The 27,630-nt window shown below is 44.0% G+C and overlaps 1 protein-coding gene across 9 annotated transcripts in view; it reads left to right on the top strand.

The window, feature by feature from the left end:
* Positions 1 to 966: 966 nt before the first annotated feature.
* The window catches only part of IGFN1 (immunoglobulin like and fibronectin type III domain containing 1), a 40,189-nt gene continuing 13,525 nt past the window's right edge, over positions 967 to 27,630 (top strand). For 7 of the 9 annotated variants that reach the window (XM_015884863.2, XM_032449270.1, XM_015884868.2 and 4 more), the window contains exons 1-12: positions 11,791 to 11,990; positions 15,605 to 15,744; positions 19,991 to 20,059; positions 20,534 to 20,656; positions 21,903 to 22,042; positions 22,506 to 22,605; positions 23,469 to 23,516; positions 24,017 to 24,062; positions 24,365 to 24,539; positions 25,138 to 25,251; positions 26,189 to 26,360; positions 26,949 to 27,221. In XM_015884863.2, the coding sequence (XP_015740349.1) occupies positions 20,041 to 20,059; positions 20,534 to 20,656; positions 21,903 to 22,042; positions 22,506 to 22,605; positions 23,469 to 23,516; positions 24,017 to 24,062; positions 24,365 to 24,539; positions 25,138 to 25,251; positions 26,189 to 26,360; positions 26,949 to 27,221 (1,210 nt within the window). In that variant the 5' untranslated portion in view covers positions 11,791 to 11,990; positions 15,605 to 15,744; positions 19,991 to 20,040. Of the gene's footprint in view, positions 1,130 to 11,790; positions 11,991 to 15,604; positions 15,745 to 19,990; positions 20,060 to 20,533; positions 20,657 to 21,902; positions 22,043 to 22,505; positions 22,606 to 23,468; positions 23,517 to 24,016; positions 24,063 to 24,364; positions 24,540 to 25,137; positions 25,252 to 26,188; positions 26,361 to 26,948; positions 27,222 to 27,630 lie in introns of those variants that run through there. The other 2 variants (XM_032449268.1, XM_015884861.2) reach the window with 2 other exon arrangements.

Here is a 27,630-nt window from a genome sequence, read left to right as displayed (position 1 = left end):
TCGTGGGGTTCGGTGTTTAGATATGACGTGTAGCTGTGGGTCTGCGTGCCCGCTTTCTGTATTGAGGGTAAAGCGCTGTCACAGCACTGCAGTAACGGATTGGGTTGGGCTGCTTTACCGTTATAAGTCACATTTAGCACTCTCTGGTTCTGTGTTAGAAGCCTCAGGCCTACGGCTGCGCTGAGGGCAACGCTGTGCTTCCCACAGCTGCGGCCTTGTCTTCAGAGGGAGCGTTCAGTGGGCCTGGCTTTGCGGCCTGCTGCTGGGGGAGATGGGGCCCCCTGGGCTGAGTGGATCTCTGGGTCCCTCTGGGGCTGTGTGGGTCTCTGGGGTTTGCTGTTTGAAAATGGAAATCAGGAGGCTGTGGTGAGATACATTCAACTGGAAGCATGTGTAAATCAGGGGATGCCCCTCTGGTGTGATGTGGTACGCAGCTGAGAGGAGATTTGCTGCTATGAGCAAGCTGAGACTGTTTGAAGGTTTGTACAGTTGTGGAGGTTGTCAGTTCTGCAGTGCACCCAGGTGTGGGAATTCCTGATGTAAGAGTGTTTTCTCCCCCAGCTCTGCCATGCATAAGGTGCTGGCCCAGCACGCTGTGTTCCCCACACACTCAGCTGGAGTCCATTAGAGGGTCACGGCCTGCTCCAGCTGGATTGACCCAAGGAAATGTTCCAGATGAATCATCCTGGCAATCAGGTGCACAAGGGACTTCTAATTCCTTCCTCCTACTCCAGTGCTGCCAAGCGGAAGCACTGCTGTGCTGCAACTTGCTGCTCTTACTTCTGAGCACGACCTCAGCCCTGGCTGTGGGATGCTACCAATGTTGTGAAATTGCTGAGTTTTTATCATGACCACAGGGCTCTTATGTTGCCAACTTGCCCAGCACAACTGGTAAGGAGGTATTTTTATCTGCTCTGACGTTTTTATTGTCACAGTAATCTATCCTTCTTTGTTTTTTTTCTGCAGTATAACTATATATACCAGTGCTTCTTGTGGGACTGGAATAAGCTGGATGTGTGCTTACAGGACACAGCTTCACCTAGTGACAAGATGCTGAGCAGTCCTCCTGGAGTGAGTAAATAAATGACCCAAGCAGCTCCAACGCTGGATGCAGGTTTCAGTCTTTCAGGTGAGTACCTCAGAGACAAGTCTGCCAAATACCTGATGAGCTTGGAAGTTTCCAGTCCCTCTTTCTGAAGGTTGTTTTCGTGTGTGTGCATTGACTTGTGTTCTGTGGTGTAGGGGAGGATGCTTTCTTTGTAGCAATGGGGGGGGGACCACACAGCACATCCAGGAGATCATTTTCTGCTCCTTTCCTTGCTGGGTTTTTCCTTAGTGTCTGTCCCATGTAGCTCAGACAGTGGGCTTAGTTATCTTCTGAGTTCCAGCCTTGTTGTGCTTTAATGAGTAAGGACTATAGAGGCCTACCAGATGAAAGTAGGAATAAGGTAAATAGGGGCCTTTCATGAAGATTAAGTATTCTAGGCTTTGGGGAATGTCAGAAGAAAAGGACCTGTGGGACATGTCGACATTGCTATAGTTACAATACAGCTGGGTCTATAGTTAAGACAATACAGCTGGGTATACATAAGGGAAAGGTAGCCAAAGAAACTGGTTTTGACCAGACTAAGTGAAGGAGCTGGGTCAAAGACGACAGGTCGACCTGGGGAAGACTTCTGACTTCATCCCAGTGACCACCAGAGTGTCAGTAGGAGGGACATGCTGTCCCATGTTTCTGTGAGGATGACTGAAGAAATCCTTGTGAGGGTCATAAGAACTTCTTGTGAATGTGCTCTGAGATCTCAATGTGAAAGTCCTGATGACCTTAAAACCATATGTGGAAACCTCTTGGACTTCTGAGCATCTGCTAATGAACAAATATTGTCAATCACAGGCAGGAGCAGCTGGTCTGTGCGTAGGGGTTGTCAGAAGATGTGGCTTTCCCAGCATGCAGGACTCTGATAGCCCAGGAGATACGGTGTCAGTACATGTCCTTCAGTCATGCACAGACAGGCTGGCATTGTGAAGGTCCCTCAGTTGGGCATGGCCTCCCATGGGGTGGGCATGGGGCAGAGAGCAGCCATTCCTGAAACAGCTGTGAAAGGATAAATGTGGAGCTTGGAATTTGGTATTGGTCTCGTGGCTTACAGCTGCAGAGCAAGTGTTTGCACCTTGAAGTGTGACAGTGAGGAACCCTGTAGCATCAGCAGCAGTTTCTTTGGCACAGCAAGGGGGGAACAACCTTAGTATGGCTTGTGTCCTGAGTTTGGACTCATGCTTCTCCTCCTTGGTTGTTTTTAACCATTTCATAGGCTGCCTCTGCCCCTGGGTGGGAAAGCATTTGTGTGTAGAGGTACTTGTGAGCAGTCAGTGACAACCTTCTTGCTATCCTCCCACTGTTGTGTGTGACATTGGGGAAAGAGGGAAATGAACAAAATCAGGCTGTATGATAGAGCACACAGGATGGAGCAACTGTAGCATCCTGTGATCCTCTGCTGTCTGGGTGTTCTATACATTGTGCAGGCTTCCCTGCAAGTTCCCTCTTGGCAGGGGATAGAAGTGAAGTACTGCAGCTGGCACTCTTTTCTGTGTATTCTGTCTTTATCCTGAGTTTAACTAACTCAATTTCCTTTTACAACAAGATTACCTACCTCCTTGTCTAATGGAAGCCAATAGTGGTAATATTTCTTGTTTCAGCAAAGCTTTTGAGGTTGTTTCTCATGATATCCTTTCAGGCAAAATGTCCAGCATGCAGCTAGATTAATACATTCTGAATAGTTGATTGATAAGTTGGGCTCAGAGGGTTGTAGGTAAATGGGGTTATGTGAAGCTAGCAGACAGGCACTAGTGGGACTCTGCAGGGCTCCATTCTGGGGCCAGATCAGTATTGTCATAGATATTGTGCATGCAGAAGTTGAATTAATGTTAAGTAAGTTTGCAGATGATATTAAACAGGGAGGAGCTGTTGACTCTCTTGGGGCTGGACAATATACCTGACATAAACTGTACAGACAGCCATTTGTTATCAACTGAACAGGGCTACCTCAATATGATCAATGGTAGGGCCATACTACAGTCACATTATGTCACTGCCTGTCAGCCCAGCTGTGCTGAAGTTAACCCAAACTGCTGGACCTCCCGCTGCTCTTCTGGGGGACTCCTTCCTATCTGTGAGGGATTGCCAGTGGTGTGGGATTTCCTTGGACGTGACTTTTTCAGGTTAGACTTGCTCCCCATGAGCCCAGTGACGCTTTTGTTAGAAAATAGTCCATCCTGTCTAGATTAATATTGTTGTTGCTAATTTTGGAGGTAATAAGACACCACCGTGGCAGGCATCGCTCTCCTTGTGTGTGTAGGTTGTCTTAAAAATAGACTTTTAAAAAGGGCCCAAGAAATTGTTTTAAATGGTTCTGGATCTGTGTCATGAGGGCTCTATGCTGCTCCTCCCCCAGCATTCCTCATCTCTCAGGGGTGCTGCTTCCTCTACACCTTTTGGGTTTGCCTTGTTTGCTGCCATAGATGTTATTTCTTATAGTATGTTTCACCTTTCCAGGTCCCACTGAACAGGACAATTCCTTGTGCCAGTCTCAGCAGGACGGGAGGGGATAATGTTGACAGATTGGAGAGCAGGTTATTCCATAACTGTTAAGGAGCCATGGAGCCTCTGTTTTTTTTTTTTGCCTGGGAGAGAGGACAAAAGGGCCTGGTGTAGTGGCAATGCTACGTCACGGCTTGAACACCTGTGAACATGAGTGAGCTGCACTGCTGGGACTTGCAAACCATGGATGCTTGGGTGTCACAACTTAAGGATGTAAAGCTATTAGAAGGGATCCGAAGGTGAGATGTGAAGTTGGTGAAGGTTCTGGGGGGCAAGTGTATGATGTAAGAACTTGCTGAAGTGCTGGAGTTCAGATAAGGTAGGAGAGATGGAGAAATGTCCGCCTGCTGTGGAGAGGGCTCTGGACTGATCAGTCATCTCCAGACTGCCCCAGCCTTGCAGGCCCAGACCCTTGATTTCCTAGTGGTGTTTTCCTACAGCTAGCTCCCTCCAAAGGTCTGTCTCAGCCCAGCAGGTTTCTGCTGCATGGCAGTACAGATCCTCTGTTTCTTTCCCAGTTGGCCCTATTTATAGATTTCAAATGATGGCAGCTGGGAAAAGTGAGACATGTGAAGTATGATGGACTCTCACCAATAAGGCAGGGTATTTATTGGAGCTGAAGCCTTGTTGTCATTACACGGTATGAGGAACTCTGCACATGTGTTGGGGGATTGTCATTTCCAGGACATTGGGCTTGTCATTCAGTACAGAGCAAACAAAACATTGTTAGAATGGAAGGAGGGATTTCTGCCTGAATAAATTATACCCAGTTATCACCACCTAGATAGCAGTCAACACCAGGAAGCTTCTCCTGAGGGCTAAGATAACATCTCTCCCTTCGTGTTTTGTTAGCAGTCTGATCTCCCAAAGCAGTATCATTTCCCTTTCCTGCACATGCAGGACAAGCTGAGGGAAAGCCAACTCAGCCACGTCTCCCAGGTGATTTAGAACCTGTAGAGGGGTTTCCATCATTGCTTCCAGTGCTTCTGTTGTCACTGACTGTGATAAACCTGGAAGTTAGCTGGGCTTTCAAATGTGCATGGACAGTATATGGTTGCTGTAGGAACTATCATTACCAATGTTAAATGACATCATATGACCAAGTCTTGAAAGGGACAGTGTTACGCTTAGGATAAATGCCAGGTGTAAATACTGAGTTGTTGCCTTGGATTGGAACACTTAGTCTTATGCTCTCTCAATATCTCTTTTTTTTGTGTGCAATCCTAGGAGCCAGCAGCTGGGCTCAGAGACAACAGATGCAGACAGAGGTTAGTGCTACAGCCAGCCTCAGCTTTTCCTGTCTAAATGCAATGCTGTAGCCTTGGTGTTGGGCAGATGGAAGGAAAAGCCCTGAGGAAACAGATGGGGGAGCAGGTAAATGTCCTTTCTCTGCAGCCTCCTCCCACTTCAAAGGTGTTTATCCTATTGACAGGCACTGTGGTCCTTTCATAACTGCTGCATTAGCAGAGGATCAAGTAGCACTTAATGGGAGCAGTCTCCCTCCTAAAGTGTGATTGAAAAGGTCACCGAGGTGGAAGGGGAGAATATCTGCAGCAGGCTGACATAAGCCTTGGCTTCTGATTGACAACAGGTGTATAATTGATGGGCTGCCCTGTATTGACTCAGTGTTTTGCAGCGGCTCCGTGGAGCATCTGCTGAGCTCAGTGGGTGGCAGGCAGGAACACAGCCCAGCTGCAGGATTCAGTGAAGGGGTGATCTGAGGCCAAGTTTTCCCTTCTGAATTAGCAAAAGCAAGGAAATCAGGCAAGTTGTGAATGAAGCTTTCTCATGCAGCTGCCCCGAGCTGAATGGGTAGGCTGACCACGACTGAGAGCTTCTCTTTTGGCACAGTAAATAGTTATATTACTCAGGGCTGCTGGTTTTGCTGGGTTCTCCTCTTCCTTCTGCTGGACCTCCAGTAGGTTTGCTAAAATGAAGTTACTGAGTCTCAGATTATGTACATTTTTAACATCCCCAGTTTGTCTGAGCCAGCAGGAATCTTATTACTGCCCCTAAAATTACTAGTACATACTGATTGCTTTAAGTGTCTTCTTACCCTACTCTCTTGCTGCTTTTGGTGTTCCATCTGTCTTATATAGTTTCCTTTCAGAGAATGCAGAGCATTCAATCCAAGCCAAACTGCTGATGACAAGCTAATTAAAGATCTAGCAAGAGAGGAGGACTTTAATGAGGGAGAAGTGGGAGGAAAGGCAATTTGCCAGGGCTGTGCTGTGACACTCTTGCTTAGGAGAGCTGATTTTGTGTTGTAATTGATGGTTCAGGGGAGCTATTCAGTACATGGACTGCAAGGCAAAGGAACAGAGATGTCTTTTTATGGCATATCCTGAAACTCTGTGATGGGATCACAACATCCAAGGGCCAGTTCGTCTTCCATATTGCCAAGTGAACAGCTTTAACATGCAAGTGCCCTGCAGCCTATCCTCTCAGTTTCTAAAATTCCTCTCACCAGGGTGATTATTTCCTGATCCTTGACACCTGTTTGGATGGACAGACACACTGAGCACTTAACAGAGCCACCAGAACCACAAGCTTTTATGCCTACCTATATAAAGAGGTGTTAAAACTGGCTATGTGTAATTTACAGTCTGCAGCAGGAGATCCAGCTCGCTGGACACAGCATGCTGGAGCATTAGCTCTGCCGTCAGCCCAATTGTCAGCTGGATGCCAAAGGAGGTGGAGTAGATACCCTTTGGGTCACAGCTTTCTGCATTCTTGATCACAAGTCAGCAGAGTCATGAGTCTTAAGACAACTGCTGTGCTTCTTAGGCACTCAGCAGGCCTTAATAAAATGCTCTTAACACACTCATGTATACAAATCTGTGCACGTACATGTGTGTTGAATGGTGGCTGAATCATCACTGCTGACTGGCAGAAGAGAGGAGAGATGTAGAACTGACATCTATGTGTAGATGAAACAGTAATCTTTGTTTTCTACCTAAGAGATGTGAAGGTATTTCTAGCAGGGAAGAGATGGCACCTCCTGTTTGAAGGGCTTTGATGGCAGTGGTAATAGTAACACTCAGTTTCTTTTTGCTGCTGTCTTGTTAATGAGTGCTTTGTGTTACTGAAAGCTTCTTAAATTGTTCTGCTGCTAGTCAGATATGTCAGTGCATATGGAGTTCAGTATAGTTTGTTACTGAAGGTGAATGCACTGGAGTAGGAATAAGAAATCACTCTATAACTGCTTAGCAAGTCACTCCCAGCTGGCATTTACTGCAGCTAATAGTTTCCAAGTCCACTGTCCATTTGTCTTCCCAAACTTGAATTCTGACCTGTTCTGCAATGCAAAATCCTCATGTTTACAAGAAGAAAGACCTAAGGCAGAGTCTGCTCTGTGATTGGCTCTTCTGTCCAGCCCTCACCTTGCCATTCCTCAGGGCTCACTTGATTCATGTAGTTGAATATTTGTAGAGACAACATGTTGCTTACAGTGAACAAACAGGAAAAGGATCAGGGGCCCTGTAGGATGGGACACACAGAAATCTTAGAGGATACCACGCTGAATATAAACCATCTGTGATGTGCTCATTGTAAAGCTAACTGCATCCTAGGCTAAATGAGGAGTGTGGGCAGCAGAATGCAGGATGGTCATAGAGATTATAGGGCCAAATGCTTCTTGGAGGCGCCACTTGAAGCAGGCAGTGGTCGCATGTTAGGTCAGGAGTTCAGGTCTAGGAAACTGTTTATAAGTTTGGGGCAGGTCATCAGAGGGGGGTGAATGTCCATCATAGGGGGAGAGCATACTCAGTGGATAAACCACAGCTGCTCCAATGTGGGGTTCAGGGAAGCTTTGTTGTTCATTCACTGATTGCTCTGTAATGCAGTGATCATCAGTGGCCCAGCTGCCTGGTTAGGTGACTTTCCAGTTCACCAAGGGTTCACTTCATTCCTGAGTCTTGTATGAGTGCTGTAACCTTGTCTCTAAGGAACAATGGTTGGAATCATGCAGTGTAGAAAACAGTAAATCCTTATTCCTATCTGTAACAGAGAACTCTGCAGGACTTGGCTGCTTTGGGAGCTCTCACAGCTTTCTTGCCACCTTCTGACCAGGTCAATGTGGCTGGATTCCTGGGATCTGTGAAACTGTTAAAAAACTGCTAGAAATACTGATGTCTGAAAGAGTCCTCAATGCTTCGAGACTTATAAAGGCAAACTGGGACCATCCCTCTCCTTTTACCCTCTGGTTGAGCTCAGGAATCAGCTGACATAATTAAGCTGACAGTCATTAAATTTATGTGTCCTTGGCTTCTGTCATTCTGACCTCCTGCCTGATCCAGAAATTTGGGTCTTTTGACCTTTGTGGCATGTAGCAAAGCCAGTGTATCTTGGCCTCTACCTCAGACGCCTGTGGCTTGTTTAAGAAGTTTATTTCTCAAGGATATAGTCATAAGTCAGCAATGTGTATGTTCTATTTTTGTAGACATACCTAGAGAGTCAGAAAGGAGGCCAAAACCCTTCCAGAGAAGATGGGCAGCAGATCTTAATGTTCTTATCAATGAGATGTAAGTTCATAACCTACGGAGGAGATACAGACTGTAGATCAGGGTGAGTAAAGAAAGAAGACAGGGAAAACAAATGTGCCTGCATGGTGAGATGACCCCAAAGGAAGCCAGTGATAAATAGCTAGGTGAGCACTTTGGGAAGGGCAAGTTGAAATTGTAGAGTAGATGTGCAGGACAAAATAGCTAAAGGTACTTTAAAACGGAGTATGTACTCAATAAAAACAAAGCTCAGAAATGTCTTCATGGTCCTGAAGGTGAGCAGCAGCCATTACTGATTAGATTGCTCTGTGCTTTTTAGAATTATTCTGTGTCCTCCTGGGCTGATAGGCGTCTTGTTTTCTGTGCTGGGTTGTCCATCCTGCCTCAGCAACCTCCCCAGCCTCCTGCTGCACTGTGGTGGGACCCAGTTTTCTGAATATTGCCTTGAAATGAGTGATAGAAATAGCCAGGAGGAACATCTTACTTATTCATTCCTTCTCCCTGTGATGAATAAGAAACTGTCAGTGTGACCCAGCTGGCCCTGGGGACCAAGGGGCAGTCCAAAATTCTAATGACACTGAGGAATAAAGGCCAAACCTCTCAGATTATAAACATGTGAGCTTTTCCCTCTTCCACCATAGGCAGCTCTGCCCCTGTATGGTCATTCTGGGAGAGGACATGGCCTGAAAAATAAGCTGAATGAAATAGAAAGCACATGAATGGCTGTGAGGATGGCCTGTTTGCTGTCATGAGCATAGACAGCTCTGAACCATGTGTGACTCTGAAATCTGTCAGTCAAAAAGATTGACAAGGACACATTGGCTTGGTAAAGCCCAAACTGCATACAATTTGCTTGCCATTCAGCTTGCCCCAGGGCAGCAGACCAGCTCCCTCTAAATGCAGGATTACTCAAGGCCTTCGTCTGGGTCTTGTTTCCTCCTGCTCAGCTTCTGGCACTGGTATTGTCTGCCCAGCCAGCCTTCCCAGAAGACAGCCCACCCTCATCAGTCACCCATTCTGACACAGGATCTGTCTCTGACACCCACTCCTCCTTTCCTCCCTTCTCCTAGCCTTGCCTTGGTATATAGCACCCCTGACATTATGCAGCCTGTGTCAGTGATGCATCTATCCATCCATCTGCCACGAAAAGTGACCTGCTCACTATGTCCCTCCACCCTTCGGTTGGGCAGGAGTCTGCCTGTCTATCTGACTGGAGGCACAGTTGTGCTTTGAAGCAGAAAATACAGAGAACGTGACACCAGAGGCAATACATAAAAAGTAGCTCTTGGAGCTGTCAGAGGACCAAGCTGTAAATTGGGTTGCAAGGTATAGTAACGTAGTTCCTATTCAGAGGCTCTGCCTGTGTCAGTCTGTCGCAGGTTGGGTCACTGTCTTATGGGAGAATAAATGAGGAAATTGGTGGCCACATGGTGTTTGGGGGTTAAAAGCTCAGCTTTTGTCATTCATGATGCAGCATGGTCCCTCACAAGGCCAGTAAGAACTCCCAGCTGTGAGCCAAGGCAGTGTTATGAGATGGTATCAGAACTGCTTTGGGCCTGGACCCAAGAAAACATTTGTAGACTGGTTGCTTACTGTCTTGCTTAGCGTCATCTGTCCTGTTTTGCGCCCGCACATGGGAGCTCAGGTTACCCAGAGAGCAATCAGAACTTGGAAGGGCACGTCTGTCTATTGGTGGTGCTGAGCCAGGTGAGCTCTGCTGATCTCCTTAGCCACAAGCGGATAGTAATTCCATTTGAAGGAGTCTGGAAGAGGTGAATTAGAAGCCTAGCTTGGTCTCTCTGCTGGTTAGGTTTTGGTCAGTTTCTTCTATGTGGCTGAGTGCTTGGCACGTGCTCACATTTCCCTGCTGCTTCCTAAGATGCAATAATTGATCCAGCGTGTGCAGGTGGCATAGGGGTGGAAAAGGGACATGCAATAGTTGTATAATTATCTTTTGTGATCATGTTTGCTTCCTTGACTCCATTCTTCTTGAGCATAAAGCTTAAGAAGAGCACAGGATGGATAGTATTCTTTTTTACGAGGGTTCCAGGTTCCCAGACTTCATGCATAAGTTGTACATTTGTGTTTTACTCTTGCTTTTATTACTTTATGCTCTCAGTTCAGCTCCTAACAGGCAATTAAATGACTGAGTAGCAAACATAAGAGTGCAGAGGGCCAGAGCTGGCTGTGCTTTAGGGTAATACTCTGTGGGTGAGCAATAAAATCTGTCTACATCGTAAATAAACCTGAATAGCTTATTTTGGCAAAGAATTCTCATTCCTGACAACTGCAATTTTCAGACAGCCAATTACCACTTGCTAATCTAGGATGAAATACTGTTGGAATCTGACATCCCAGGTCAGCTCAGACACAGTGTTTGGTGGATTACCAGTGGAGTCTTCTCTCACATATGCGATAGGAAATAATCTTTATGAGGGCTGTCAAAAGGAAGGGAATGCCCAGGCTTACAAATCACTGAAGCAGCTTATGGGAAAGGGATATGTCAGGATTGCTAAGTAAAGCATGTTACATAAGGCTGCCCATTAAGTTTCTTAGTCTGTTAAGTGAGACATGTTTTCAAGTTTATCAGGCTGATTTTAGCATCTCCTGTATTTATCTTCTTTTTGAAGCAGAAGTTCTTCTGCAGCAGGACCTCCTGCATTTTGCTGCCTCCTGATACATATAAAGATGTATTGGTGTGATTATTTGGGATGTGTTACTTACCACTTTAACATCTTAAATCTGTTACTCTCTGTTATCAGCAGATTGTCGGCCATCACTTGCTCACACAGACAGGAAGCTATTGAGGGAATGGTAGGAGATCCTCATCTCAGCTGGCTGCTGTGATGCCAGGGAACTGAGAATCCAACCTCAGTTCTTCAAAGTAAAAGAGTTACGGAATGATAACTCCATCCTGGCCTAATGATTCCTAATCCTCAGTGAATGTCTCCTAGATAGCTGCTGCTGTGAAGGGATATACACAGATACATAGGTAACAGCCACCCAGCAGGGGTAATGGAGGCTGCTCTCAGCCACCCCACAGGGGCTCACACTTGTGCTTTTCACCTGCAAGCTCCTAAATTCATAATGAGCAGGTGAGCTGGTGCTGGGATTGTGCTCAGTCCTTCTCTTGTATTTATAATACCAACTTTAAAGAATTCTTTCACAGAATCACCAATGTTGAAAAAGAGCTACAAGATCATCCAGTCCAACCATTCACCCATCACCAATAGTTCTCACTAGACTGTGTCCCTCAATACAATATCCAAATGCTCCTTGAACACCTCCAGGGTCGATGACTCCACCACCTCCAACATCTCCTTTCAAAGTCTTCAAAGAGACTTTAAATGTTCTTGGCCACTCTCTTTAACTAAATCTCAATTTATCTGATCAATTAGTAACCTTAATTATTCTTGAGATTGGTTTTGAAGCAATGAAGCTGCGGTTTCGTTCAGAACATTCAGGGCTGTTCAGTTGTATGACAGCTTTTAATGGATTGCTGTGAGGAGGAATTGCAACCTGCAGAAAATGCACAGCTTCAGCTGACTCGTGAAATATTGCAGAATTATGTTTATTAATGCTGGATTTGTGCAGCACCATTACTAATATGGACTGAAATAACAACGAATAGGAGGCTGGTGCCTCGGGTTCCCATTAAAAAAAAAATGATCTGGATGTCTGGCAGGATAACAGCCCTGTGACAGCCTGCACCTACCAGAGGGGGGAGAGATCAAGTGTGAGAGGGAGAGAGGCAGAAGGCGAGACAGCCAGCAGCTGAGGAGGATCCCAGGGACCCAGTGCTGATCCTATAGTTGACTGCAGGAGGGACACAGGAGCTGCAGCTTCAGCAGCACACTGAAAGAAAGGGACCTTTTGGAAGACGTGTGCAGGTGAGGGCTGTGTACCTGTTTCATGTGCATAGCTGGATTTGCTGTGAGCTAAAGGCTTGTTGGAGCTCCTTGAGATTGCCTTCAGGAGGGGGGGAATCAGTGCAAGAGGCAGACCCCGTTTGGTTTGTGCCCACATGAAGGGGAGCTGTGAGCCCTTTGTAACACTGCAGTTCCTGGGGCAAGCAGAGGTTAAAGGGGAGAGAAACAGTCTCTCCTTCCATCATGGTCAATTCTATTTGGATTACTTCTCTGTTGGATGCTGACATGATTTTTTAGCTCTGGGTAAGACTTATTTTGTTCTGATCTTTTCCTTCTGGATAAGGAGAGGATTTGACAGAGGGACAATCTTCAGAAAGAATAGGGCTGCAGTGGGAATCCCTGTCACTTCTGTGGGTGCTCAGCCTTGACTTCTGCAGGCAAAGATCAGGCAGAGCACTACAGGAACAATGCTGAGATGTATGTTATGTTGAAACATTATGTATATGTGTTGAAATGTTTGCTTGTGCATCCTGCAAAGAAAGTGAGAAGGCTGCATGTGCTGCAGCCTCACAGAGTTTTGCAGAGAGTTTCTGTATCATCTGTTTCATTAGCAGACTTGCTTGCAGGTGAGGGTACAGTATATTAAATAGCTTGTAGTGTGAAGACTGAGCTTTTTTTTAACCTGTGGCCATTGGTAGGTTGGGTGAACAAATGAGAAGAGGGGTATTTAATGTTCTAGTTTGAAGACTGTGGGGGGGGAAAGCCATATAAGTTGAATCCCTTGCGGCATCTGGATGTGGACAACTCCCACTGAGGCTTTCGATACTTGGTTATTTGAGAGCAAATATTATGAATCCAGAAGGCACTCATGCACCTGATGCAGGATTGTAAAAAATAAATAAATGCTGTTTCCTGAGCCACCTGGTCCTGGCCTCATCTGACAGAAAGGATGTCCTAAACTTGATGTGTATGTGACCAGCAGGAGCAGTACTGTCAGAATCACTTGACTGAATGTTGTATAGGGCTGCAGGTAGTGAGTTGCCTTCACTGAATTTAGACCTTTACTCCATTTTCCATTAAATGAATACGACTTTTTCTTACTGCTATCATGTCAAAGTAGAATTTGAACCTGACTTCTGAATGTCGCATATCTTGACTCATTGCTTATCTGTAAATATTTCTGTCCTAAGGCCTCCCTGTCACCTCCCTGACTTTCAGTAGAGGGACCAACTACCTGTGCTGCAGAGGAGCACTGTGGCCTGGCTGTAGCATGAGACTGGCTTTCAACCCTGTCTGAACATTGGTGTATGGGACAACATAGCCAGCTTTTTGGACCCACCAGGTCTTGGTTTCTTCACTTCTTGCTCTGCCTGAGCTGTGCAGCGGGTGCCAATAGTCTCTAGGAAGAGTTATTTCAGCAATCACCACTCAGAATTGGTAGATTTCATACTGATATGCTGGAGAGGACAGGAATTAAAGGAAAAACAGAAAATTGGAAGGATTGTGCTTCTAATATCCTTTAAAATTCAGTCCTGGAATATCTCTCCTGCAGCTATTGTCTCTTTGATGCTTCTTTGCTGCCCTGTGTTAGTGGAACAAGCTTGCTTCCATTGAACATACATCCTGTTTGCATTGCAGGCAGTGAGAGCTGCTGAGTGTTGCAGGTTTTCAGCAGGATGCAGTAGATTCACTGCTGGCACTCAGGGGTTAACAGGACTTTTGGGTGGGCGGGTTGAAAACAAGCTGTGAAATGGAAGAAGGTCAGCCTCTTGGAGGGGTTTGCTCAGTCACAGATGGTTTTAAGTTATCAGTCTGTCTGTAGGAGAGGTCTCCCTTCCCTCCCCCCACCCAATAAAACTTATGTAAACCGGGACTGGAAGTAAGGTGAAGCTCCATAACGTAATGTCTAGGTCTAAAGAAGCAGGCAAAGCTGTGACCCTTCTGCTCATTGCTAGAGCCAGCTATCTAGCTAGTGGTACCAGCAGACTCCAGGAGCTAAAGGTAACTTGCTGCTAAATGCCCTGGGCAGCACAGTGTTCAGTATGGAACAAATCACTGGGAAAGCAGTGTTCATGGGATGGAGAGCTGCAACCAGGCCTGGGGCTCTGGGTGGCTTTGGGGCACTCCTGGGCTCAATCTGCAAGCAGAAGGCTCCTGCTGAAGTTGATAGGAGATGCATTTGGGTTTCAGTAAAAAGCAATATATGCTTATTCCAGGAGAGTTTCCATAGTTTACATGAAGAGCTACTGTCTTTAGACACTTGTGTAGTGATTGGTTTTATTAATGTTGCTTAATGCTCAGTCTGCAGCGTCTGATCAACCAAGTGATGCATCTGCTCAGTGCCATTGAGATGAGTGTTAAAGGAAGGATTCTTGGGATGGTCATAGGTCAAAGTAGGTGGGGGAAGGGGCTTTAGGAAATCCATTAGAACACTGCTGGGAACTGCTGTCTGCTCTGGTTTCTGCTCTGTGTTCACCCCCCATTAACTGGATTTTAGAACTCTAATCCGGTAAGACATCAAAGGAAAACCTTTTGGATCTTGTAGGTTTGCAGTATGCAAATCATAGACATCATGATGAAAAATACTTCCATTGCTAACTGCTGGAGCTAGCCCTTCATCTCAGAGTTGAGCATGAGGTTTTAATGTTATGCATGTTAGGAGTTTAAAGTAATACACGGCACACAGTGCAAAGAAAGATTGTGTGCTCAGGCAGGAGTGAATGAAAAGGGAACCCCAGACTGAGCAGCTCTGGTCTTGTGTTGTGCTGCTGGGACGGATTTCAGTCACAGACTGGCCAACTCTCCAGACACAGCTAGCTATGTGGGGGAGGCTTTGCTTTCTGGTGGAGGAAAGAAGGTTCTCATTTTGCAAGGGTATATTGGAAGCAGAAGGTTTTGGGGTGCTGTTTGCTTGCCATGGTAATTGCCATGCATGTAGGAATAAGTGGCCTTGTTGCTGCTTATGGGAATGGGGATCAGACTGTGGCTGCACTGGAAGTCAAAGCTGCAAAGAGAAGTGTCTGCTTTGCTTATAGAGGTGAAACTGTTGCAGAAGGAACCGTCTCCTTTAGGCCTCTCAATTGCCGGGACTGTGTTATTCTACTATGAAGACCAAACCCAGACTTGGTTGCCCAATTACCAGATGCCAGAATCCACTATTTCTCTCCCAGGGAATTATGAGCTTTCCTAAGGATTTGTGACCCCTGAGAACCAGTCTACTGGTGTGTCCTACAAAACTTGGATGTACGCCTTGTCCCTTCCTTAAACAAACTATGGATCCCCACAAATATTTGCGCCTTGAGACACAAAGTCTTGACCCAAGTGGCACTTGGAAATCCAGCATTGCCTTGACTGATGGTCGCATCTGACCATGCTGGCTAGTTGCCGTATTCGAGGCTTGCCAAAGGCACTGGTTTCAAGCATGCTTCCCATGCTGTATTGGGAATGAAGGGTGTATAATCCTATAACCACAGACAGCGCCCCATAGAGACATCCTGGTGAGGCTGCTACTGATTGCAGGCTTGGCTTACAGGAGAGCAAAAGGGTGAGAAAGGAACAAGAATGTGTAATTTCTTTTGGTATTTCTTAGTGATGTTTAGAACAGACTAATAAGGGATGTGGCTTCTTCCATACAGATTGCTAATATCTGTGACCAGGAGATCACTTGAACTGCTATGAAGAGCTCTGTGGTCTGAGGCAACGAACCAACAACTGTGGTCCTGGGAAGTGCAGAATTGAATTAAAGCAGGATCAGCTCAGAAGCTCAACCTGTAAGGTAGTGACTTTGGTCTTGCCACCTCTGAGATACATGGCGGGAGTGATACAGAGCTGGTAGAATGAGATGCTGCTGTGGTTGGCCCTGCTCTGTGCTGCTGTTGTCTGAAAATTGTAAATGTTCTGGGAACTGCATTGTCCTACAGCGTACACTTACTGCCTGGTAAGATGGCAGGTTGTTGGAGTTCTGCTCTAATTGTCCCATGAAGCACCATGTAATGTAGATGTGCCATGGTTTCTCATCTTGGAGAAATTATTTGTTGTGGTGGCAAGCAGGAGAAAAATTGCCTTTTCTTCTGGATGTTTAGTAAAAGGGAATTTGCTCTGCAATTCTGGTTGTAAATTTATTGACTCTGTGAAAATGCATGTCTGTTATGAAATAATGTATGGATGTATTGTGAATATTGGAAGGAACAGACTGACTTGTGCTTGAGTTGTCATCCCATGCTGGCTTCACACGACTGACATAACCTCAGTGTCCTGTTCACAGCTCTTAGGGCATCATTGTTTTAATTCATGCAGGTAATACAGATGATGCATGAGTTTTTGGTGACTTTGTACCAATGCTCTTTTACAAGTACACAGCTGTAGGGTATCTGGTCTATGTAAATTGTGGGCAGTGTGAGCCATCACGTTATATTGGTAATCCCTGAGGCAGAAGAGAAGATGAAGTCAAATATAGATTTACTGGAGGAATAAGTCACACAGCATCTGATCCATGGGCATTGCTCCTCACTCTACACAAGGCCTCCATTCATCACTGGAGAACTTGTGACCTGCTCAGAAATTTCTGCAGTTGCTGGCCTTCAATTTTGTGGTTTTAACAAAGTATGAGATTTTTCTTCAGAAATCTTCTGAAATAGGAGTTGAAAATAGTGCCCAAAGTTAACAAACAATACAAAGCTGAAAGAAGCTTTAAGTGGGAGATCCTACTTCTCAATGACTATCTGGATTCTATTCTGGAATTTGAGACTGACAATGTAACAGTTTGGTGTGTAGATCACTCACTTTGTTGGGGATCTCTTGTTTTTTAAATGAATTACAAAGAGAAACAGTCTTAGAATGGCTCATGTTGAATGGGACCTTAAGGATCCCCTATTTCCAATCTTGCTGCAGTGGGCAGGGTTGCCAACTGGCAGATCAGGCTGCCCAGGGCCCCAGCCAACCTGGCTTTGAATACCACCAAGGATGGAGAATCCACAGCTTCTCCATACAGCCTGTTCCAGTGCCTCAACACTCTAAATAAAGAATGCTGTGTCTGCTGCTAATTATTTTTTTTATAACAGTGTCTGCCTTAATGGGTTTGTACCATGTGTGTACTGTGCTTGGGCCAATGTCTGCGGTTCATCCTGTGCCCCTGGATCCATTCCCTGTCTATCAGTCCCTTGTTGCCTGTCACCTGTCTTGGAGTTTACCTAATTTTGCTCATCAGTCTCTGCCAACAGTTGTTACCTCTTTTCTGTGTCTTCCACTGTCTAGAGCTCATAAATAACTACTTGTGCTACTACCAGAACAGCCAAATCCTGGGACTCCCAAACGTTTTGGTTATTCACTCAGCTGATTTATGACCCTATCACAAGTGCCCAGTCAAGTGCAGAGGAAATAGGTTCTTGAGCTAGCTCATCTTGTGAGATTGATGGACGGACAGGATGAAAGGCAGAGCTCCCATCAGGCTATCTGGTTTGTTTTGCTGGTTTAAAAATATTGTCAGTAGTCAAGGGCTTAGTCTTGCCCTATTGGGAGCAGTGGAAGCTTTGTTGCTGTCTCCAAAGGGGACATCTCTGCAGCTGAAAAGGGCACCAAATAGCCAGGTCTTGGCTATCTAAATGAAGCTAGCGCGTGATGATGAGATACTTCTTAAAGAATGGAGAGTGTTGAGCTACTTCCAGTGTTAGCCCTGCTATGCCAGGACTGGTGCTGAGCAGTGTTCTGTACAGGGGGGGGGGGTAGGTTGCCCTTTGGAAGTATTTGACTGCCTGTTTTGAGTAAATAGCAACATCAGTGATCGTATTAGTTTGGAGAGCTGTAGTGCAGGCAGCTGTGAGCGGAGATACAAATACCAGCGTGGCAGTTTTTGGAAGGCTTTTGCTGTCCTTCATTTCTTTTAAAACTTGTGTGATTTCTGTACACCAGGCCTGAACTTAAGTGAAGGTAGAACAAGTTTATCCATGTAATAAGGGAGCCAGAATGTTAGAAATAAGCAGGACACGTCCTGAAAGTTTCTGTGCCAGCTGATGTGGTATTTTCAAATGCACGTTTTAACACGGAAGACATGAGAAAATGTGATGTAGTTGGATTAATTACACTGAAGGAATGTTCTCTTGCATATTCCAGCGCTGTTATTTTAACTGTGCAGTCAATGTGTGGTATTAAGATGCTTCTCTCTCACTCTCCAGAAGACAAGAATTCACAGGAGTGTGAGGACTCACAGCAGCTTATCTTTAATCCATGTGAATTTCTGTAATATTTACGGTCCATTAAACTCACCAATTTACACATAAAGTTTCTCAGTGACTTTGGACCTGAGGACCGTGTTCGTGTTTCAATATAGATGCTTGTTGGAACCACCTGATGTGGGGGGAAGAAGTCTTGAGAAGTGAAGGGTAAATGTGAGCCAAACACAAAGAGAGCTTAGGGGCACACTCTTGCAAGTTAACGACAAGCAATCACGTTTGTTTAGAGTTGGACATTTCAGCTTGTGGAGTGGTGACATGTTAATGTGAAGATGCAGGACTGCAAGAGGCCATGGAGGATTATGGTGTTTGCTATTAATACGGCTCAGTGCCTTGGACGGCAAATGAAGACCATCAGGAGGCAGTGATGGAGAATCCCTGAAGGGCTCTGCTGTGTAGTGCCCTGCATGCTGCAACCTGGAACATCTTCTGATGTGTCTGTTTTCCATTTTTCCTTCCCACAAGCTTTTCATTCCCTTCAATTGCAATTCTTAAAACACCAGAGGCTTTTTCTTTTTAACAGTAGATACATGATAATGCCAAAATATCAATGCAGGCAAGCTAGAATACGGATATGTAACACCCACACCAGACTGGAGCTGAGGTGGAAAGAGAGGAGCCGGCTGTCATTCACAGTCTCATGTATCACTTTCCATTCCTATTGTTTTACATGCATCTCCACTAAAGTTAGAGAGGCAAACAATGATTTTCCAAGGAGTCATTGTTGATCCTGTCGTTGTTATGACTTAGTGTAATGTGTAGAGACCTAAAATGAGGGTTAGGCTGAGGATAACATTCGAGCCAGTGGAGAGATGTCTGTATTCTTATCTCCAACTTCTGAGGAAAACAATGTTCATCATTTTGGTTCAGAATTTGACCCCCCGAATACTGAGTTCCACTGCCTTTGGTCTATCTGCAGTCAGGGAGCAGAAATAATGTTGTAGGTGTGCTGACCAAACCTATCTGCCTCCATCTGCCTTTTCAAACTGTGAAGAGTTGTGTGTTCTTGTGTGACTCCTGTGTTGAGTGAAGGAGTGCAGAGGGTAAATAGAGACAGCATTTAATCCCATATGGGAATTTAATCTAATTGCTCTTTCAGAGCTTCAGTAACTCTATAGTTTCTGCCCATATCTCTCTCATATGACAAGGAATCTGCTTGTGCAGTTTGCTTGCATGTTACTTTACACGTTGACCGCTTTATTAAATACAGAGAAAGAAGAACCTTCAGCAGAGGGTCACACAAGAGACAATAACTAGTTAATGCCAAATCTACACTTTGCCATTTCCTTCTAGAGTAAGTACTAGCTTATGGTCTGCACTGAGCCTTGTTGCTAATTTAGACAAGCTAATTTAGGTCAGGATGTGTTTCTGCTTCGTGCCGCAGTTCAGGCATCCATCTCTGTAGCTTTCTTCTCAGCAACTGCTCTTACCATCCATCAGAACTCACCATGTGAGTGCCATGTGGTGTAATATTTGCTTGAAACATGAGAGGAGGTTGTGGAGGGAAGCCAGATGACATGGAAACGAATGATGTATCTGAAGGATGCTGTTAAATGTGTTTGTTTACCATTTAGGTCCTCTAGGCATTTTCCTACTTGTTTTGTCTTGTGTTGGTGGTTCGGAGTTGTTGTTATGTGCTTTGGAAAGGAGCAGCAGAGCTGTGTTGCCTGGCAGGCCTTTCTCAGCTGGGATGTAGCAAGTGAGGAAGGAAAAACTGCATCAGAAAAGCAAACAGTATTGAGGTCTTTCATTTCCCTTGTGAGTTGATAGTAATGAAATGCTTTTTCTTCACAGGAGGATCTGTAGTCTATTTGTACTGACCACAAGCAGCCAAGCAAAGCATCATGACAACCCGTCCAGGAGGTGAGAAAGCAGTCAAAGCTGTGAAACCTGTGTGGACTACACCTGACAATAAGCCCAACTTGTTCTTGGTGTTATTTGGCAATTAGGAGTTTACCTCACCATCGCAAGGAGAGAGATTGCCAATTGGCTTGTTGGGTTGTGCTGACCTTTGCAGTAGTGTTTTCCTTATGACAGATTTTGAAATTTTATTGATGTAAAGCCTTCTCTATCCAAAGCATTTCTAGGGGTGTAAGCTGTTATGCCTCTGGATTGCTATCTTGATCTTCCCACTTTGGTCATAGCTTTGCAATAAGTCAGCACAAAGTCACAGGCAGTAATCCAGCCTGTAGTATAAGAACGGAGAAGTCCTTTCTGTCTCATGGGAGGCTGAACAGAAGCAGTTCTGTTCTACAAGGAGGTGATATGGATCATGAGATTATTTCTAAGGCAGTAACGTATTACCTTAACAGAACATGTTTTTCCTTGTCTTTCTAGTGAAACCTCTCAAGAAATCTTCCATCCGAGGAGTTCACATTACCCAGTTCGTGGATAAGGTTCCTAAAGGATGCAGCACACCTGACTTTGAGCGGAAACCTGTCAGTCTAACATTGCAGGAAGGTGAGATTCTTTAAAAGAAATAAATGAAAGAAACCCAAACCACCAGTCAAAGCTGCAGAACTGCAGGCTTGGTTCTATGTCTCAACTCTTGAGTCAGCAGACCAAACAGCTTCTAGCACCCTGGATTTCTTCTGCCTTTGTATCAGTCCTCATGGCTCCCCTGATATTTTATGAAGGAGTGCAGTGGCCTCTAGTGGTGCATCCTTCCTTCTACCAGCAAGTTTCATACATGAAGCAAGGCAGTGCTGCATCATCCTGTCTAAATTTTTTGTTACTTCATGTAATATAGGATGTGCATAGCTTGAATACAAAGTACTAAGGCGTTAAGGCTAGACATTGTGTAAACAGAATTCACTGTTTATGCAGATGCACTGTGAGTACCTTTAATTATATCATCATTGCTTCATTTCATTCAGCATATCTGTTAACAGGTACTCCTAGCTGTTAGAATTTGACAGAAGTGTAATCAGTTGGAATCAGCCTTGAATAATAGTTCTGGTACTGCAGTCTCAAAAGATGTTTGAAAGAAATGCCTTTTGGTAAGAATCTGTTGGCTCCATGGCCAACAGAGCTTGCTGCACCATACCTTACCTGCTGGGTTTTGATGGTGACTATTTAGAAGGGTGTGGGAAATATTGCAAGACTTTCTGGGGAGATGTTTTTACATTGTTGGTCATCTGAAGACCAAAGTTATTACAAAGGAAAGATAGTAATCGTTTCCTCCATGAGTTACATCCACTAATCTCCATTATTATTCCAGTGTGGCACTCCCACTTACCTACTCATGAGTCACTTCTCTGATTTGTTGTTGTATTATATTCTGATGATTTTGAAGCTCATCAGAAAAAAAAAAAATAAAGCATTTGCACTACACAGTGGAAATGCTGTTGTTGGATTTCAGTGGTCAGATGCAGTATACTCAGGTTGTTAGAGGAGCAGAGGTGAAAGGAGGAGCTCAAAGGCAAACCCCATCCTCTTCTCCCTTCCCTGCATCCTCCAGTAGCAGAGCCTGTTGTGTTTGGAGTGGAAGGGAGTGCCAGGCCAGCAGATTAGAAAGGCATTGCAAAAAGATTACATGTACAGAGCACATGAGGAAACACCCTGGCCTGCATGGGTCCTCCCATTTGTTCTTTACAGTTAAGGTACAGCAGTGGTGGCTTACTCTGAAGAATGCTCTGTTGATGACACAGGGATCCTGTCATGAGATCTTCATTTTCAAAAACTAATTTCTTGCCTCTTTTGAAAGGTAAAAGTGCCATATTCAGAGCTGCGGTCAAGGGTGTCCCCGCCCCTGAGGTGAAATGGAAACGTGCAAAAGGAGAAATGAATGATCCTGCCAAATATCTAATGTTCTACAGTCCAGCTACAAGTGAACACATTCTGCAGGTAAACATCAAATACTGCAGAGAGGACATGCAGAACAAAGAGTGCAGTTAAATGTATAAATGTGCAGTGGGCAACAGGGTAGAGAGCATCAGCATCTAGAATTGTGCAGGTAACCAAGTACTAGAAAAGCATAAAACTGAATTTTATCACTCCATCCACATAAAGATAGTCAAGATGAAATAGGAAGAGGATCTCTGAAGGTCAAGATAGATGCATATTCTAAAGATTAAAGATGATTTCATGATGGGGGTTTCTTCTCTTAAAATATGAGAGGAAAATGGTCCAAATGTTTCACAAAGAAAAGTTGAGCAAGATGTCACCAGGTCTGAAACAGTATGAAAGTTCAGCAGAGTAATTGTAGGAACAGAAGATCTGGAATTCCAGCAAGTAATGTTTTGTTAGAATTTGTGTAACTGAACCACAGTACGTGACTGTGAGTTCTTACTATGTTCTTCTTTTTAAGATAAATAAAATCAATGCAGGTGACTCCGATTTGTACCGTTGCATTGCTGTAAATGAATATGGGGAAGCTTCATGTGCTGCTGGCCTCAGGATCATACAAGGTAGGACTGACAATTTCTGTCATCCTGTGGTCCCAAATGTTGGGCTTTGCTGTCCTCTGCATGCAGGTGCCCAGACCATTGTCTAAGTATTTTCAGTATAGAGAGCTACTTTCTTCTCGCTGAAGACTGGAGTTCATCTGCAACACCCCCCAATTTGGTGCTCCATGATGACATGAACTTTTAAGAAAAGACAGAAACTGGATATTGTGATCATTGCACTGGATCATGCTCAGAAGCTCTTGACTTAGTGCTGAATTGACTTGATCCTTTATGATGCTTGGCAACTCAGGCAGTGTTTTTGGAGGGATCCATCTAATTTCTCTTCAAACGTCTCCACCTGACTTAGCCCCCTGTTCCCCTTTATAGTCAGTGGAGAGAAATGTGTTCTTCATGGGTAAAACAGAGCTGAACTGTTCTGGGAATCTTCCTGAGCTGAAGGTTTGGACTACTTTGGAAGTGTCTGCTTCACCTGCCTGCCTATAAAATAAGCTTAGAAAGCAGTTACCTGCATTGTGCCTGATAATCCTTACACCCTGGCTCTCTTTAAATTAAAAAAAAAGGATATTACTATTTCCCAACATTACTTAAAATACAAGTTTTATAGGGTAGAGACAGACTCCTCCACTGCCTGGAGTATCTAATGAGCACAGAAGCATCACAATAGAAATATGGTGTTAAGGATGTATGTTACTAGGAGTCAGCATCAAGTTGGCAAGGAAATCCAAGCTAGAATTGATTTTCCTTTTATATTAATGACAGATGTCTATGAACTATATAACCTTTACTTGCTGATATATAGTATCTTATCATGTTCATCTTACTGATTGTTTTTCTTGTTTTTCTTTTCTCTTCTAAACTACCAGTTGGCTTTAAGAGGAAAGCAAACTATGTTACTGGTCATCCTGCTGAAGGTGAGTTAGATAAATATTTTTGGCATACTGAATAAGTCTAGCACATTACATTACTTGGATAGTGTGAAGGAGACAAATCAGCACAGAAGGTGGGGAGGAGCAAACGCAAAGTGAGACATTGCATTGTTAATGTAGAAAATACCAGAGACCTTTGAGGAAGGAACAGGAGGGTATTGCCAGCTCTTACTTGCCTCCTACTATTTAACAGGGGCTAGAAAGATTAATTCTTTATATATTCCAGCAGAAACAAAAGAAAGGTGAAAAAATTGTCTCCGTTCTGAATAGAGAAAAAAAAAACCAGCAATATAATTTATGAGTTTCTCTTTTATGGCCTTGAAATTTACCCCAGATTTGCAAAGAATGGCGTAAGAAAAAGGTTATAAATTTCTAGGGTTCTGTGCATACTGTCTGCTTGGTACTTTGGGTAAAATAACTTCTTAAAATATTGATTTGAGCTGTCAGAATTAATGATTCCTTTTCCTTTTTGTCCTCTGTAATAGATTTGAAAAAGAATCTTCAGGACCTCAAGAAAACACTGAAGAAGCGGTAAGTCTCCACATTACGAAGACCAGATGCTTCTTGACATGATGACTTCTTAAACCTTCAAGTCAACTCTTCTTGTTTTTGAAGTTGTTCACTATATGGGGAGATATGATAGAACAATTTACCACTGTCTGTGAGGCCGGAAGACTCCCAGCAGGGTCCTGTTTTTACTTTTCTACATGTGCAGGGATGAGTAAACTACAGAAATTACAAAGAAAGATGAAAAGAGGACAAAGCAGAGAGAAATAAGACACCTTGTGTTCTGTCAGTGTTTCTTGATTTTTATTTTTCTTCTTGCTTCTAAGGGCTCCACTACAAAAACAAAAAACAGTGGACAAAGAAACAATCTTCCAGCTGTTACTGCATGCAGATAGGAAAGATTATGAGAAAATCTGTATTAAATATGGAATTTCTGACTTCCGTGGCATGCTGAGAGCGCTTCAGGAGTTGAAAAAGGATACGGAGAGTGAACAAGCAAAGGTAGGATAAACTCTGAAGCACTGAAAGCACTGAGTTTTAAACAAGCTGCCAAGTCCTGCAGTTACTCAGCAGCTTCTGAGAACAGACTTAAACCTTCCTGAAGTGCTTTGAAGGTGAAAATTGTATTGTATGGCAAGGAATGATTTACGGTGATGTTTTGAAGTCCTGTTTCTATGCTTGACGTGGACGAAAAAGCTACTAAAGTTGACTCCACAAATTTCAGGAGATCCTAAACTTAGAATAGTCTGTTTATTAAGTCACATATCATCAGAGACAATCGATTAGACAATTTAGCTAATTTGAACATCAAATTGAAGCATTTATATGCGCATACAAGTCACATAGAAACCTGGGCAGGAAGAGGTTGTGTGGTGTATGAATGACCAGTACATCACATATGAAATATAATTTGCCCACAGGAGGTAACTCAGGAAACTTACAGATGCTTCTTCTATACACATACAATATATGTGTATACACTGTATACAAGAGGTAGCCCTTTTCTATGCAGATGGAAGGTAGATTTCACAGTTCAACAGCTTAAGAACTTCTATCATGGTAGCCTTCTCTTTTATTAAATATTATTTTCTTTTTGCAGTTAATTCACAGTGTCAGAAACATGGAACACATTAAGGTCAACAAGGATGGAACTGCTTCATTTAGTCTGGAGATGGACCTGAAAAGCGCTAGCAGCAACATTTATCTGCTTAAGGTAGGAGGGGTGAGATGAGTTGGCCAGTTCTACAGTCACTGTAGTTGTCTGCATGAAATACTTTATCAACTGGGCAGCATCTGGGAGCAAGTAAGCATCTTAAGGAAGTCTGTCCATCACAGAGTCCTTGCCCACTAGGTAAAAAGTGTTGGCTTGGTGGTCCAGATCATCTTTGGTGGTGAATATCACTTAGGATTTATTGATCCAAGTATGGCAAAAAGATTTCAGTCAGTTACTGACATCTTGTTGACTTGAAGAGCTCTTTGGGTAAGAGGAAGTTCTCATTGTGGCTTTCAGGATGCAGAAATTCTGTGGTCTATAGAAAAGACAGATTTAATTCACTTGAGTGTTATATGCCATTCAAATTCAATTTCTGAAAGAAGGTATCAAGGAAGGAAAACATCCCATAGGGTTCTGTAGTTACTCTGCTGTGATGCCCATATGATTGGCATTGTGGATGTTTTTCTGGAGGGGATATTTCAGTAGAACTGTCATTAGTAGCTTTAGTACAGGGCAAAATGGAATTTATTAAACAGGAGGTCAGAGTAAGGACTTCCAAACTTCAATCTGTGCAGTCTCAGCAATGGCAAGGGAACTCAAATGTATCACGGATGGGGGAGAGTGGCAAACTTGCCTGTTTATCTGTTTTTGGAGATACTAAATCATTGAAGTTTCAGCAACTGTATATTAGTTAAGCTTCAAAACCTTACATGATCTAATGTGAGAGTCCAGCACTCTATTCTGTACAGGAATTATTGCGCATAGAATTGCCTGTGTTTCATATAAACAGTGGGTGCTGTCCACTGCAAGTTGTAATAGACTTCTCTCTTGTTTCTCATTGTATCAAGAAGGCATTAATACCAAAAAATTTACCCTGATTTTTTTATTTTAAATGCCTTCTGCTAATTGTATGCTGCGACTTTGTTTCTCTTCCTAGGATGGTGAGAAGGTCCGTTATGGAACAGGGGATGAATACAGAAAGTATTACGTTAGACAAATTGGAAAAAAGTATTATTTCATTGTCAACGATGTGCATCCAGAAGATGCAGGCTTGTATCAAGTCAGAGTGGAGGATGTACCTGTTTTCTCGACTGAACTGGATGCTGAATGTAAGGGTTTGAGTTAGATATGGGTAATGTGCAGCTGTAACAATAATTCATTTTTCAATGGAAAGTTTCACGTGGGGCCATATGCAGAGCTCAGCAGCTGAAGCTGATAACTGTTTTTTGTGTTGCCACATAAGGGTTTGCTCCTTATGACACAGGTACAAAACAGTGGAAGGGTGATCGTTGTGGATGGATGTTGCATTTGTATTCCAAAGGATGAGGTTCAGGTACCCATTTTGATTTCTGGATGGCAGCGGACAAATTCATTAGTTTAATCTATGCTATGTTTTTGTCAGCCCAGAATAATAACTGCCAACCTTAATGATGACATCACACTGTTGAAACAGATCAATGACAGCAAATTTACAATGCATCACAGTGATGGGTAGTGTAAGTGTTGATGCTAAGACTGAAAAAGAGACAAAAACCTGCCTTTCTGTCTTGTAGAACTGGGCACAGGAGCCCATTTCACTCTTTTTCTGCTGCCTCATACTGTGTTCACAGGCATAGCAAGTCCCTCTCTTCCTTCAACATCAACACATTTTTCAGGTAAGACAGAACTGGCTCCCCTTTCTTTTTTTTCTATTCCAGCCATCCCTGTGAGATTTCAGAAGCCGCTCAGAGATCTGCGTTGCCATGAGGGGGAAGATGTTGTCTTTGAGTGTGTCCTGCGCACTCCCTGCTTTGATGCTGTGTGGTTACATAAAGCCCACCCCCTTGATGCAAGTGAGAAGCACCATATCTCTATGAGCCCTGATGGTCTGACCCACCAGCTTGTTGTCAAAAATACTGAGACCTCTGACAATGGCTTGTATACACTCGACACTGGACTCTGCTCCTCAAGGGCCTGGCTTCTTGTAGAGCGTAAGTGACACACCAAATAGCATTCCCCTCACTGTCTTACTGATTGCTGAGATGTGGAGCCTCTAGTTTCTAAGTAGTGTTTGTAGAAATGGCAGTCTGGTTGGACCTTCTTTCCTCTTTAAATGTGGCAATATTTTCCCTTGTTATTTGTCCTGACGTGAGGTCCTGCTTCAGAGTTGGGAACTGTTGGGCCCTCTGTCCATGGGATATGATGCAACTCATTCAGGGCTGGAGGGAGGAAGAAGGCAGCAGGCAGGAATGAATCCCAGATACCGCCTATGGCCCTATTAATTAAACATCGTGCTGGAAATGTGCCCTCTTTTTTCCCATTTGTTAGAGTTGGTTTTTCCTTTTTGCTTTTATTTGTTTTGTTTTTTTGTAACAAGCATGTTTCTGCTAAAAATAGTTG

The sequence above is a fragment of the Coturnix japonica genome, chromosome 26, assembly GCF_001577835.2.
Source record: "Coturnix japonica isolate 7356 chromosome 26, Coturnix japonica 2.1, whole genome shotgun sequence".
NCBI classification, from domain to species: Eukaryota; Metazoa; Chordata; class Aves; order Galliformes; family Phasianidae; genus Coturnix; species Coturnix japonica.
Note: the sequence above shows the minus strand (reverse complement) of the source record. Positions and strands in the feature narration are given on the sequence as shown.